Source organism: Pipistrellus hanaki, assembly GCF_964339955.1.
Source record: "Pipistrellus hanaki genome assembly, chromosome: 6".
Classification (NCBI taxonomy): Eukaryota; Metazoa; Chordata; class Mammalia; order Chiroptera; family Vespertilionidae; genus Pipistrellus; species Pipistrellus hanaki.
In genome coordinates this window covers 12,663,709-12,678,253 of record NC_140508.1, presented here as the reverse complement: position 1 = coordinate 12,678,253, position 14,545 = coordinate 12,663,709, and the positions used below count along the sequence as shown (strand labels likewise).

Genomic DNA, 14,545 nt, shown 5'->3' with positions numbered 1-14,545 from the left:
TTCCTGACTTAAGTTACTGAGAACTGGGGGGAGGGTTGTCGGGGAGGGCTGAGACAGCGAGCAATGAATGTAGTCAAAATCACCCTTAAAAAAATCATTCAGATATGTAACACCTTAATCATTAAAGAAATTTTAAAAAATCATTCAGGGTGCGTGCAGGGTGGAAGGGGTCAATGGGAGGGAAAGGCAATATCTGTAATACTTTCAACAATATACATAACTTTTAAAAAGAAAAATTGAGCAAAACCGGTTTGGCTCAGTGGATAGAGTGTCAGCTTGAGGACTGAAGGGTCCCCAGATTCAATTCTGGTCAAGGGCATGTACCTTGGTTGCAGGAATGGCCCCAGTAGGGGGCGTGCAAGAGGCAGCTGATTGATGACTCTCATCGATGTTTCTAACTCTCTATCTCTCTCCCTTCCTCTCTGTAAAAAATCAATAAAATATATATTTTTTTAAAAAGAAAAGAAAAAGAAAAATTGAAACTATGCAATTAAAAAATAAAGACAGTAGCAACTGTAGACTACCAAGAAAAGGTAATGGGCCGAAACCGGTTTGGTTCAGTGGTAGAGCGTCGGTCTGCGTATTGAAGGGTCCCAGGTTTGATTCCCGTCAAGGGCATGTACATTGGTTGCGGGCACATACCCAGTGGGGGTTGTGCAGGAGGCAGCTGGTCGATGTTTCTCTTTCATCGACGTTTCTAGCTCTCTCTCTCTCTCCCTTCCTCTCTGTAAAAAAATCAATAAAACATATTTTTTAAAAAGAAAAAGAAAAGGTAATGGGAGTCCATCGTTAGCCTGTTCAGAGGTAAAACAGCCTTGTGAATAAAGGTATAGACTCTGGTTAAAAGAAAAAAAGCATTCGAAGGGACCTTTAGCTACAGTATAATGTATGTGTGTTTCCGTATTATCTCACAATAAATGGAGGATAGTAATTTTATTCCTTTCCAGCATTGGCATTGGTTGCCGCTGCGGCTTCTAAAGTCCATCAGTGTCTGGAGGCCACGGAGGATGAAAATCGGTTAATTTACGTGTGTCGGGGAAGGCTGGGGGAGACCATGGGCATGTATTGATCTAAGTTAATGGGAAGTGCCATGACTGCAGTCACACACCATGCAAACCAGAAAGTCATTAGCAAAAATGTTAACAGAGCAAAAGACGTTAACAGAAATTCTTTGGGTGAAAGGATTAAAATGCATCTTTTTTTTTTATTTCTCTATACTCTTATCCTCCAACTTTCCTACAGGTCATATGTGTTTCGTGATGATGGGGGAAATTTAAGCACTGCGGTTTTCCGGTGTTCCAGTTATAATGCTAGGTCCCCGGCATATCTTTTTCTCTCTCACGCACAGCACACTCAATAGATGGGAAGTGGGGTCTCCCAGCCGGGCAGACAGAGAGCAGCACGCTGGTGCTGAAGGGGGTGTGCTCACAAAACCTGCCCCGGGACCTCCGTCCTCTAAGCTGGCTCCACGCATACATTAGGTGTGGGAAGAAAAAAACGGGGTGGCCTTGCACATACGCACCCCAGGAAGGAAGGTGAAGAAGTTGTACTTCTGGTTGTTGATGACATTTCGGGGGTACCGCTGATCCCTCTTCTCGGGGTGCCCCAGCCAGACCGTGCGGGGCCGGGGCTCTCCCCCACCGCAGCATCTCAGCCACTCACAGCACCTGCGGGAGAGACAAGCCCACAGTGTCAAGGCCAAGGCCTTCTCAGCATGCTTTTCTCCAAAGCCTCGGCACCGGGCACATGTGGGGGAGATGGGAAACAGAACTGGGGCTCCTAAGAAGCTGGGATCGCACGCAACCCAAGATGCTTTGCCTCCCAAGTCCAAATTATCTATTTTAAGAAATAGAATTCATCTGTCCACGGGCCAGATGGTCAGCACTTTTCAGGAGAAGAGAAAGCTCAGGAGAGGGGGTGCAGCCCCCAGGTTTGAGGAGATGACCAAAACAGCCGCATCTGGCTCTGAACCACGTCCGTTTGGTCCGACAGCCCTGCTATTCAGGTTACACCGCGCTCACTGTGCAAAGAAGGGGAGAGTCTGCCTTCCCCAGCGCTCCCCTCAGAGGGACAGAAAGACGGAGAGCCCCCCCAGCGTGACCTGGACAGGGGCCAGCGGCCAGCGGCCAGGCTGGAGGCAGATTGGCCCGGAGAGCCGCCGCCCCGCCTGGCCGGCCAGGTCACCCACGCACAGGCTCAGGGAGCGCCTGGGAACACGGCCGCCCGGCCACACACACACACACACACACACACACACACACACCCCGCACGGCAGTCTGTCTTTCAGGAGAGCGACAAGCCCTCGTGAGCACTGCACAGAAGCACCCCACGGCCACCTCCGGCCCCCAACACACGGCCTGCGGGAGGCGCCCTGCCCTGCCAGCCAGGAGGCACCCAGCAGAGGGAAACCAGCCAGGCGGGACTCACGTCATTCCTGGTCCCAGAGGAACGCCTTCTCCGCCTTCTCTGGGTCCTGCGGGCCGAGCAGGCCCGGCCAGGTGCTGGCGTCCGAGGCTGAGCAAACACAGTCCCTGGCAGCAGGACCCCAAAAGTTAGCAAGCCAGCAAGCTGCCTGCTCGGGTGTTCAAAATTTCCACGCTGAAACACGATGCCGCTTCTTAAAAATAGCTTCCCGTTCCAGTAAGCTGCTGCCCGGGGCGGTGTGGCTCTGATAAGGACAGCCTCACTCCTAGCAACTCATCCGTATGGGCGCCCCTCTGAGCTGTCCAATGGCCAGAGACACACAGAAGCGTCAAAGGGTCCAACCCATTCCTGCTCTTAGGTGTGACTTACCCACATTGGCCATCTGTGGGCGCTCTAAGTGTTGAATGAATGAGGGAGGCCGGAGGGAGGGCCGGAGGGTTGCTTCATTTGATAGGAAGTACATCCTTCCATTTGCAGAACTGGAAATTCTGTCCCCATCCTACAGTAACCCTGTAATGATGGATTCCGCCTCTGTCTGTACTGACAGCTAAAGAATGAGTCTGCTAGTAAGGGACTCACATACAGTCGGGCTGGCGGTTTACAGAAATTTTGTCTGTTATGTTTTAGCACCGTGGTCGGCAAACTGCAGCTGGTGAGCCACATGGGGCTCTTTGGTCCCTTGAGTGTGGCTCTTCCACAAAATACCACGGCCTGGGCAAGTCTATTTTGAAGCAGTGGCGTTAGAAGAAGTTTAAGTTTAAAAAAATTGGCTCTCCAAAGAAATTTCAATCGTTGTACTGTTGATATCTGGCTCTGCTGACTAATGAGTTTGCCGACCACTGTTTTAGAGAAGGTTCGGCACAGCAAGCTGCCAGGCTCAGCTGCTCGTTCCCTCACTGGCAGGTGCGAGCACGTGCCCAGAGCAGCAGGACATTTGGTGTGGCCTGCACTGTGGAGGCAGAAGCCCGGAAATGAAAATGACCGGTCATCAACCCTGGCTGTCTAAATGAACAGGGAGCGTCCACAAGACGGAATCCCCAACCATCTTTGAAGACTGAGAGAGAGCTGCATGGGCCGGGTGGCCCTACTGAGAGAGATGCTAAATTGAAAAGCCAGGAGCCCCGGCCTGTGTGACTCAGTTGGTTGAACGTTGTCTCATGCCCTGAGAGGTTGCTGGTTCGATTCCCGGTCAGGGCACAAGCCTGGGTTTTGTGCTCCATCCCCAGGAGGGGGCAGGCGGGAGACAGCTCTCCCTTCTTCTCTCTAAAATCAATAAAAACGTGTGTGTGGTTTTTTTTAAAAAAAAAAAAAAAAAAAAAAAAAAAAAAAGGAAGGAAGGAGCTGAGAAGTATGTAGATACAGACTTACACAGGCAGAAAATATCCTTGATGGTCTGTCCATTCCCTGGGCTCTCTGTCTTAGGAACCAATGAATTTGTTTTGTTTTATTTTACTTTGCTCAAGCCAATTTTGGTTGGGCATCTGGTAACCACTTCGCCAAACCCATCGGACGGTCCTGTCTGCAGCATGGCCAGGCCCTCCTTAAGGCTGTATCCCCCCTGGATTTACGTGCCTGAGATCCCAAGCTTCTAAAGAGTTCCCGCTAGGTGACCATGTGGAAAAAGGGAACCCTCGCGGGCTGCTGGTGGGAATGCAGACTGTGTAATTCCCTATTATAGCAGCCACTGTGGAGTTTCACTAAAACAGTATGGAGATTCCTCAAATAATTAAATATGGAAGCGCCATTTGACCCAGTGATCCCCTTTCTAGGACTATATCCTAAGAAACCCGAAACACCAATCAGAAAGAAGGTATGCACCCCTATGTTCATAGCAGCACGTTTTACAATAGCTAAGATCTGCAAACAGCCCAAGTGCCCATCAGTAGATGAGTGGATAGAAAGCTGCGGTACATTACACCATGGAATACTATGCAGCAGTGAAAAAGAAGGCTCTCTTACCCTTTGAGACAGCATGGAGGGACCTGGAGAGTATTATGCTAAGTGCAATAAATCAGTCAGAGCAAGACAGGTATCACATGATCTTACCCATATGTAGAATCTAAGTAACAAAATAAGCTGATGAACTGAGTGGATCCAGAGACATGGAAGCATGGAATCTCAGAGGAAAGGTGTGGGCGGGTGGGAAGTGATCAACCAAAGAACCTGCATGCATATATGCATAACCCATGGACACAGACCATCGGGTGGTGAAGGCCTGGGGCAGGGGGCAGGGTGTGGGGGTGGGCGAGAAGGGGTCAATGGTGGGAAAAGGGGACATGTGTCATAATTTCAACAATAAAGATTTTCTTAAAAAGAGCGTTCCAGCTATGCCTTAAAGCCTGGGTTCGCCATCCTGACCTCTCCGTTCTCCTGACCTCTCCGTTCTCCTGACCTCTCCGTTCTCCTGACCTCTCCGTTCTCCTGACCTCTTTGGAGCTGTGTGTCCAACACGGAGCGGCCGGCACACACGGCTGCTTCCCCTTTAATGAACTGAAGTAAGAGAACTACGAGGGCTCGACTCCTCGCTCACAGCCACGTTTTAGGCTCCAGAGCCTGCGGGCCGGAGCCGTGGCCTGGACTGTGCGGACACAGAGCATTCCAGCAGGACAGAAGTTCTCCTAGACAGCGCTGCTTTCTCTCTCTCCCCTTCCAAGACACCGCCCCACCTGACTTTCTTACTTTTTATTTTTTATTTTTACAAAGGGAGGAAAGGGGGGAGAGAAAAACATCGATGTGAAAGAGAAACATCGACCGGCTGCCTCTTGAACGCACCCCAACCAGAGATCGAACCACAACCTAGGTGTGTGTCCTGACTGAGAATCAAACATGTGGTCCGTGGGACGATGCTCCAACCAACTGAGCCACACAGGCCAGGGCGTCCGCCTGACTTCCAAACCGCTGTCAGTGCCAAAGAAGACAGACGAGGACATTGAAGAAAATATTCTAAGCGGTTTCCAAACTTCAGCCGTTTTCATATAAGGGATTTCTGCGATATCCAACTACCTCTACTTCCTGAACTCACGCTTTTGCCTAAATGTGCACACCTTACATCCGTGATTCTCAACCAGGGCTGCAGGTTAGCCACCGGCAGGAAGGAGGCAGAGGAGGCCAGGATGCTGATCCACACCCTCCAACGTACAGACAGGCCCCAGACAGAGGATGAACCGGCCCCAAATGCCTGCGGTACCCAGGTCAGAACTCCATTCCCATCAATGTATTTATTTATTTATTTTTTAATATATTTTATGGATTTTTTACAGAGAGGAAGAGAGAGGGCTAGAGAGTTAGAAACATCAATGAGAGAGAATCAGCTGCCTCTTGCACACCTCCTACTGGGGATGTGCCCACAACCAAGGTACATACCCTTGACCGGAATCGAACCCAGGACCTTTCAGTTCGCAGGCCGACGCTCTATCCACTGAGCCAAACCAGATTCAGCTCCATCAATGTATTTTAACCTTCACACCACTACCATAAATGAAAAAGCATCACGCTTTGTCAGACCAAGAAGGCAAACGCCAAAGTCAGTGCAATGGTCACGCAATGAGCAGCTAACAAGTCCCGCTGGGCTCCCGCCAGCCCCACTGGCTGTGCCTGAAGCCGCCGGCTGCTCCTCCCCCCTGTGACTCGGAGACACGGGCAAGGGTCCGCTGTGAAAAGGGGGCGCCACCCGGGTGAGCGATACTGGCGGGAAACTGGAAAAGGCGGGGGGTGTCCTGCCACACGTCCCACTGTGATTCCGCTCCTGCCCCTGCATGGCTCTGACTTTATACCACCGCAGCCTCCAGAAACGTGTCTTGGGAACTCACGTCCTGCAGCAGAAGCCTTGGGCGTGGTGGCAGATTTACAAGTGACCAAGTTTCCTTCGACCTGTCCAAACAGAAGGGGTGGCAGCGAGGCTCCTTCTCAGCTTCTGGATTTACCACCTGCAGATCTCTCCTCCCCGCGTGGCCGCTGCCAGACCCCGTCTGTCTGTCTTGTGGGTGGACGCCAGGCCCCTCCCCCTCCACGGTCTGGGAGGAAGGCGCCCAGAGCGATGTTGTGACAGCTGTCACCTGGTGTCTGTGACAGCTGTCACCTGGGCTGCTACTGCTGTGTCCTAATGCAGGGCAAAGGAACTCCCGCCCCACACCCCAGGCGGGCCGGGGAGGCGGGCCGCACCGCAGAATCCCTAAGAGGGAGAAATGAATGGAGAGGCTGAAGCAGCAGTGACCAGTGAGAGCCCGTGGACAGCGTTAGGAACACGCTTGGCAGCCAGAGGGGCTGGGTGTACAGTCCAGCCCTGCTCCACACCGGCTGTGTGCCCTCCGGCTATTCATCCGTGACCCCACTCTCCCTCCGGGTAAAAAGATAAGACCTGCCTGCTGAATTACTAGGAGGATAAAGACTTCATACAGAAAAGGGATACTGTAGGACAGGACCTAGCACATAGCAGGCATTCAATTGATAGTAGATATTGAGCCCTGGCCAGGTAGCTCAGTTGGTTGGAGCATCGGCCCAAAATGTCAAGGTTGCAGGTTGGATCCCTGGTCAGGGCACATACAAGAATCAACCAATGAACACATAAGTAAGGGGAACAACAAATTGATGTTTCTCTCTCTCTTTCTCGTCCTCTCTCTAAAATCAATCAATCAATAAATATATTTTTAAAACAGTAGATATTACTTCTCGAGTTATTTTTCTAGATTTAAAAAAAAACAACACACACACATGAAACAATTTTCTCATCTGTTGATATAAACAGCTATTCAACTAGGTTAAGACGTAAGGCTAGGCCCGGCCAGGATGGCTCAGTGGTTGAGCAATGACCTATAAATCAGGAGATCAGCGTTCAACTTCCGGTCAGGGCTCATGCCCAGGTTGCGGGCTCCATCCCCAGTGTGGGGAGTGCAGGAGGCAGCTGATCAATGATTCCCTCTCATCGTTGATGTTGCTATCTCTCTCTCTCTTCCTCTCCCTTCCTCTGAAATCAATAAAAATATAATAAAATTAAATTTAAAAGATGCAAGGCTAGAGATAACTTGGTCTGCACTGCTTTCAGCTTAGACCATTTAAACAAAGAAAAACCCAAGTAGACTTTTCTCATAAATTCACTCTAGAACTCACACGGGTTATGACCGCCGATGTGCAGTGGTTTCACACAGCTGGGCCAAAAGCCAGGGAAAGACCAATATTACAGGGGGAGGTGCCAAGCCAGCCGAGTTTCTGGAAAGGTGACCACTGCAACAAGGAGCTGGCCTCGGAGGAAGGATCACGCCTGCTCTCAGTGCTGGAGAAAGGACCACTCCTGCTCTCGGTGCCGGCGATCGGCGCCCACTCAGTAAATATTTGCTGAGCTGCTGCCTGACGCACCAACCTGGCCGGAACCAGGGTCCAGGAAGTGACCGTCTCGGTGTTGACACTGGGAAGACCCAGGAAGAAAAACTGAGGGCAATGTGGAAAAAACAGTCTACAGCATTGGGGGGAGGGGTTAATATTCCTCCCTCCCCGCCCGCCCGAGGATAAATTCTGACCCGCGGGGACGGTTGGCAAGGTCTAGAGGGCTCTTCCGACGTCCCGAACGCAGGTGCAGGAAAGGGAGGTGCTACTGGCACCTAGTGGACGGAGGCCAGCGATGCTGCTGCCCACAGGACAGCCTCCAACGCACAGGGCAGCACCACACAGGGGATGAACCAGCCCCAATGTCCATCACCCTGATGGGAGAGCCTGGTCCAGGGCAGCGTCCTCCACACAGGTCTGCAAGGATGGAAACGTTCTGTATCTGCCTTGTCAGGGAGCAGCCACTCAGCCACATGTGACTACTGAGGACTCAAAATGCACAACTTAAATGTGACTCCATCCATTCAAACAGCCACATCTAACTAGTGCTTGCCACCTCGGACTGCAGTTCTAGAAGGGTGTAACCCGAATTGGTAAGCACGGGTGCCTGGAGGGGAGAAGAGAAGGATGCTGGGAAAAGAGGAAGGAGGTACACAGCCAAACTTTTACTTATTTGTTCTACAATCATCTAAGTGCTAGGTGCTAAATTTTACATTTACTAGAAGAATGTAAAATCTCAAGTTAGAAAGAATGCAAAGGAGGAAGCTAGTTCGCTGACGTCTAACCATATCTCTGGCCACAGGATGCTACTGGCTAGAGGAGAAATGGGACTATATCAATGAAAAAGGTCAAGGTGGCTATTTCTCTTTATTTTTTTAAAATATATTTTATTGATTTTTTTTACAGAGGGATAGAGAGTTAGAAACATCGATGAGAGAGAAACATTGATCAGCTGCCTCCTGCACACCCCCTACCTGGGATGTGCCCGCAACCAAGGAACATGCCCTTGACCGGAATCGAGCCTGGGACCTTTCAGTCCGCAGACAGAAGCTCTATCCACTGAGCCAAACCGGTTATGGCATCTTTAAATGGAGAGCTCAGATCTTCTGACCTAGCACGTCCACCTAGGGGGATGTATCCTACACAACTACAGGGACCGGTAAGCAACAGGAAATGCACAAGGATGCTTACAGCAGCACTGAGAGAGAGTAAAACCTGGGAAGGCCCAGGTGTCCATTATGGAGGGATGCCCTGCACACTGAACCTCTGGCAATATCTACTTTCTTTTAAGAAATGCTTTGTTTACAAAAAATTAATGGTCCTACAGGCGGTGCCCACAGATGGGGTAATCGCCTCGGACTGTACAACCTACAGCTGGTCCAGCAGGCTTAACCACAGCCTCTGGAGACCTCAGCCCACGGCAGGCTAGGAAAGCTGCCTCTGCATCATCCAGGCAGCCACCTAGAGACAACTCAATGACAGGACACAGCACAGGTCCCAGGGACACCGGCTCCCCCTGCACCCCGCCGGCAGCCGTGGCAACGGCTAGCTGCGACTGTGCTTTCCACGGGCCACACAGACCACGGGCTCTGGGACCTACGCACTCCACACACACCACCTCACCGAGTCCTCAGCACTGCCCGGCGCCACGACCGTGCCCACGCCGGAGAAGCGGACTCACATGCCGGGGTCACACAGCCGGGAGCACTCCAGCAGAGGCCGTCCTGCCACATCCACGTCCTCAGCCCCTCAGCGCCGCGGCCGCCAACCCTGGGGAGCCCGCGCCGTGTTAGCAACCTTTTTCCTCCCCAGATCCGGCTCCTCCCCGTTCCCATGGAGACGGGGGCAGCGCCATGGCCACTCGGGCCCCACCTCGGGTGTGGCTTTGGCGCTGAGACAGCCCGGGACGGCCATGGGGGGGTGTTTGCCAGGAAGGTGCCAGGGGTCTGGGACAAGCACAGCTCACAGGAGGGCACCACCAGAGGGCATGGTCCCACCTCTTCTGATGCCAGTGCCCCAGGAGGTGCCACCCTGGGCCCCAACCACCGAGCTGCCCACCTCCACCCCTGGCAGGGAAGCCGGACAGTCTGCTCGCGGCCCTGCAGCCTGCACACAGCTGTATCATGAGAAGCTACACGCAGACTTTCTTCTATCCGTTCCACAAAGAAGGCTCAGCCTCTCCGGCACGTCTTACGTAACGACCACACACAGCACCACGAGGGCCAAGGTCACCCGCCCGTCCACAGAGCATGTATTGTCCTCAGTCCACCACAGGCCGTCCTCCACCCCCACCACCTCGCTCAGGAATGAGCCGGAAGCCGGTGGCAGACCGAGGAAGGAAAGCACATGCTTTTACTTCTCTCTCCTCTCTCTCTCTCAGACGTCCCGATGTTGTGGGCGTGCGCTGAGCATAAGCAAAATGAAAATGGCAGGTGGGGCATCACCCATATCCTTTCCTGGATGTGGGGCGATTCTGGTCTCACAGGGAGGAAGACGAGGAGGCCTCCCAGGCCGCCCCAGAATGCCCCATGGCCCTCGTAACCCAGCGGCCTCAGAGCCTCGCCTATGAAAATCCTCAAGAGGAATCAAGTTCATGCATCAAACATCCTCTCTAGCCTGGCCAGCGTGGCTCAGCGGCTGTGCGCCAGCCTACCAACCGGGAGGTCACAGTTGGACTCCCGGTGAGGGCAGCATGCCCGGGTGGCGGGCTCCATCTCCAGTGTGGGGTGTGCAGGAAGCAGCCAATCAGTGATTCTTTCTCATCACTGAGGTTTCCACCTCTTCCTCTCCCTCTCTTTTCCTCTCTGAAATTAATAAAAATATTTTTAAAAAGATATCTTCTCAAGACTAAGTTCTAACTTACAATGGCAAAAATGAACTGAAATCTTGTCTTTCACAGGCATTCGATAAAAATATAGATAGAAGGTAACATACCTCAATGTTAACAAGAGAAAGGAGGGCTTTCAATAATTCTAGCTACTGCGTCTTTAAGTTTTCTATAACAGGAGCCACTACTTTTTTTTTTTTTTAATTGATTTCTTTACTGAGAGGAAAGGAGAGAAAATAGTTAGAAACATCAATGAGAGAGAAACATTGATCAGCTGCCTCCTGCACACCCCCTACTGGGACCTTTCAGTCCACAAGTTGACGCTCTATCCACTGAGCAAACCGGTTTCGGCGGAGCCACTACTTTTTAAAAAAGAAATTATTGCTGAAACCGGTTTGGCTCAATGGATAGAGCGTCGGCTTGGGGACTGAAGGGACCGGGGTTTGATTCCGGTCAAGGGCATGTACATTGGTTGCGGGCATATCCCCGGTGGGGGGTGTGCAAGAGGCAGCTGATCGATGACTCTCTCTCATCAATGTTTCTAACTCTCTATCTCTCTCCTTTCCTCTCTGTACAAAATCAATAAAATATATTTAAAAAATAAAAATAAAAAATAAATTATTATTTTCATTGTGGAAAAATAAAACTCTGCAGTTTGAAAGTCACACGCAGGGCCCCAGAGCTGGGGAGAGTGCTCAGGCACAGCTCCGAGTGGGGTGGGTCCCTCGGGGCCGCTCCGCTCGGCAGGCTTTGTCTGGCTTGCCCTGGCCCCCAAGCTGCTGGTGCCATCACCTGGCACCAAACAGCCCGCTGCTACTGAGGGGACGTTCCTGACTCCCTGACAAAGGCTCAGCAGCAGAAGTTGCTGGGAGCCCCGAGGACGAAACAGGGGCAGATACAGCCCAGCAGCAAATCTGGGATCAATTTGAGATCTGTGACCCAGGCCTAGGACAAGCTGCTTCTGCGGCGAATCCTTAAAGCAACAGGCTAAGTGAATGAGAGAGAGGCCTCTCTTTTCTTTCTGTGCAGAAGGCTGTGCCATTGCTTCTCCGCCTTCTGGCTCCATCACGCCGCAGACACTGAGAGCCCGTCGTGTGCCCGCACACCATCGACACCCCACGTGAATCAGGAACCGGAGTCCCTTGGGATTGTAATGTTTTCAAATAAAACTATGGGCACTGGGAGCAGGCAGACCTGCCTGGAACGGTGGCTCCTGTTCTTCATCTTTCACTCAACAAACATTTATTGAGCACCTACTACGTGCCAGAACCCGTGCCGAGCTCTGGAACATGTAAACAAGACGGCAGGCGCTCCTTTTTGTGCTGTTCTGCGGGGCAATGAGCAGAGCTGGTTGGTGCGAGTTCCCCTGCAGATGGCGCTCTTCCCACCCCAAATAGGTGCCCGCTGGGGTCTTGGGGTCTGCGTTCCGTGTGTCTTTGGGGTGACTCTGGTTTGGAGTGACTCTGGTTCAGCATTCAGAATGGAAACATTATGTAAAAAGTGAACACAAGAACCAATTTGTGAAAATATAGGGCCGGGTTAAGTACATTAGCGAAGTCTTTTCAAAGAAATATTCTGTTGCCATTTAAAGTGTCATTTACAAAGGGCTCAGTGATACAGAAAAGGCCTTGCGTTACAATGCTAAGCAGAAAAGATAGGAAATAAAAAAACACAAGCTACATGGTTATAATTCACAAGACAATGTAGGCACAGAAACACAGCATAAGCTAAAGTGTTTGTGTTAGTTGTGGTTGTCTTTTTCAATATTTTTTTTAAATTATTTCAGAGAGGAAAGGAGAGGGGAAGAGAGAAACATCAGTGATGAGAATCATTGATCAGCTGCCTCCTGCATGCCGCCCACTGGGATGGAGCCCACAACCTGGGCATGTGCCCTTGGCCAGAATTGAACCCTGGACTCTTCAGTCCACATGCCAACACTCTATCCACTGAGCCAAACCATCCAGGGCTTATTATTATTGATGAGAGAGGGGGACGGAGGGGAGACATCAATTTGTTATTCCACTTATTTATGTACCCTGACCAGGAATCAAACCACAACCTTTGTATATTGGGACGATGCTCCAAGCCAGGGCGGCTATGGTTTCTTTGAAGGGAAAGTTAACACCAGGATTATATTCAGCACTTTTCTCTGTTCTATAGTTTTTCTTTAAAACGCATGCACACATGTAACTTTTATATTTTATACTTATAAAGTACACATAAACATAAAAATATATATTAAACATTAAAATTTGATACATAAAATTGTATATAATTAAGAAATATAGCCGGGACCGGTTTGGCTCAGTGGATAGAGCGTCGGCCTGCGGACTGAAAGGTCCCGGGTTCGATTCCGGGCAAGGGCATGTGCCTTGGTTGCGGGCACATCCCCGGTGGGGGGTGTGCAGGAGGCAGCTGATCGATGATTCTCTCTCATCGATGTTTCTAACTCTCTATCTCTCTCTTCCTCTCTGTGAAAAATCAATAAAATATATTAAAAAAAAAAAAAGAAATATAAACACATATAAATACTGAGAGTATACACTTGACAGATTTGTACTGTTTCCCTATAATTAAAGTCCTCAAGGACAGGGTACCGGCCGCCCTGGTGGGACCATTTTGCTGGGCTTACACCTTCAGGCTTCACATGACGTGGCTAACCTATATCTCAAAACCTAACCCAGGTCCAGAGAAGGGAAGCCTCTCTCCAATAAGTCATAAGGAAAAGAATGCACTCAGTGTCACTACTCTGTTCCCACGAGGATGGCTGAAATGAAGGGAGACAGACGATGCAAGTGTCCGTGAGGATGTGGAGCGACAGGAACTGTCCCCGATGGGGACACACCACTGAGTACCAACACGCTGAACATTACCAATTTCTACTCCAGCTAAAACACACACACCGCGGGCCCAGCAAAACCGCACAGGGCATGGCCTCCAGGATATGTTCACAGCAGCCCTAACCCAGAGCCAAACTGGAAACAGCCCCAGGGCCAGCCAGAGGAGAAGGGGCCAGAGATGTCATGTCATACAATGTCTACACGTGGCCACAGGGACGAGCCAACTACAGGGCGGGGTAAAAGCAGGCTTACAGCTGTGGGTGGTGAGATACAGAGTTCATGCTTGTACTATTATTTATTTACTAGAGGCCTGGTACACAAAATTCATACAGAGGGGGGTCCCCCTCAGCCCGGACTGCACCCTCTCACAATCCTGGACCACTGGCTCCTAATCACTCACCTGCCTGCCTGCCTGGTCATCCCTAACTGCCCCCAACTGCCAGCCAGGTTACCCCCAACTGCCCCCCTCCCCTACCCCTCTAATCCCCTAACCGCTCCCCCCCCCCCGACCCCCTGCACTGGCCTTATCACCCCTCACTGCCTCTGCATGCTGGTCTGATTGCCCCTAACTGCCCCCCACCTGCCGACCTGGGCACCCTTAACTGGGCCCCCCCCGCCAGCCTAGTCACCCCTCACTGACCCCCCCTGCCAGCCTAGTCACCCCTCACTGACCCCCCCTGCCAGCCTAATCACCCCCAACTACCCCCCCTACCAGTCTGATTGCCCCAAATTGCACCCACACACACACCAGCCTGGTCACCCCTAACTACCCCCCTAACCCCACTGGCCTGGTTACCTCTTATTGCTCTCCCTGCCAGCCTGGTCGCCCCCAACTGTCCTTCTCTGCCAGCCTGGTCACTCCTAACTTGTCCCCTCCCCACTCCCCACCTACCTGGTTGCCCCATGCAGCCTGCTTTGTTCAGTCATTTGGTTGTCCCTCACTAACTCCTGCCGGCCTGGTTGTGGCAGGGGGGGGGAGGGGACAGCAGGGGGTGTTCTGAGTGGCAGCCTCTCTTTAGCCGCAGCTGTTTCAGGAGTGTGTTCACGCTGTGGAAATTCCCTGAGCTGTGCACGTAGGAGTGAGCGTGCATGTGTATGTGTATGTGAGTACGTGTGCATCCTCTTTTTAAAATCA

The 14,545-nt window shown here is 51.5% G+C and overlaps 1 protein-coding gene and 1 long non-coding RNA gene across 2 annotated transcripts in view; both read right to left on the bottom strand.

Moving 5' to 3' along the window:
• LOC311624151 overlaps positions 1-14,545 on the bottom strand; it is a 244,719-nt gene that overhangs the window by 97,828 nt on the left and 132,346 nt on the right. The gene's annotated exons all lie outside the window — the stretch shown is intronic.
• Positions 1-14,545, bottom strand: part of ATP9A (ATPase phospholipid transporting 9A (putative)) — a 124,781-nt gene that overhangs the window by 97,828 nt on the left and 12,408 nt on the right. Inside the window, exon 2 of the mRNA XM_084886983.1 lies at positions 1,523-1,667. Coding sequence (XP_084743109.1) covers positions 1,523-1,667 — 145 coding nt within the window. The remainder of the gene's footprint in view (positions 1-1,522; positions 1,668-14,545) is intronic.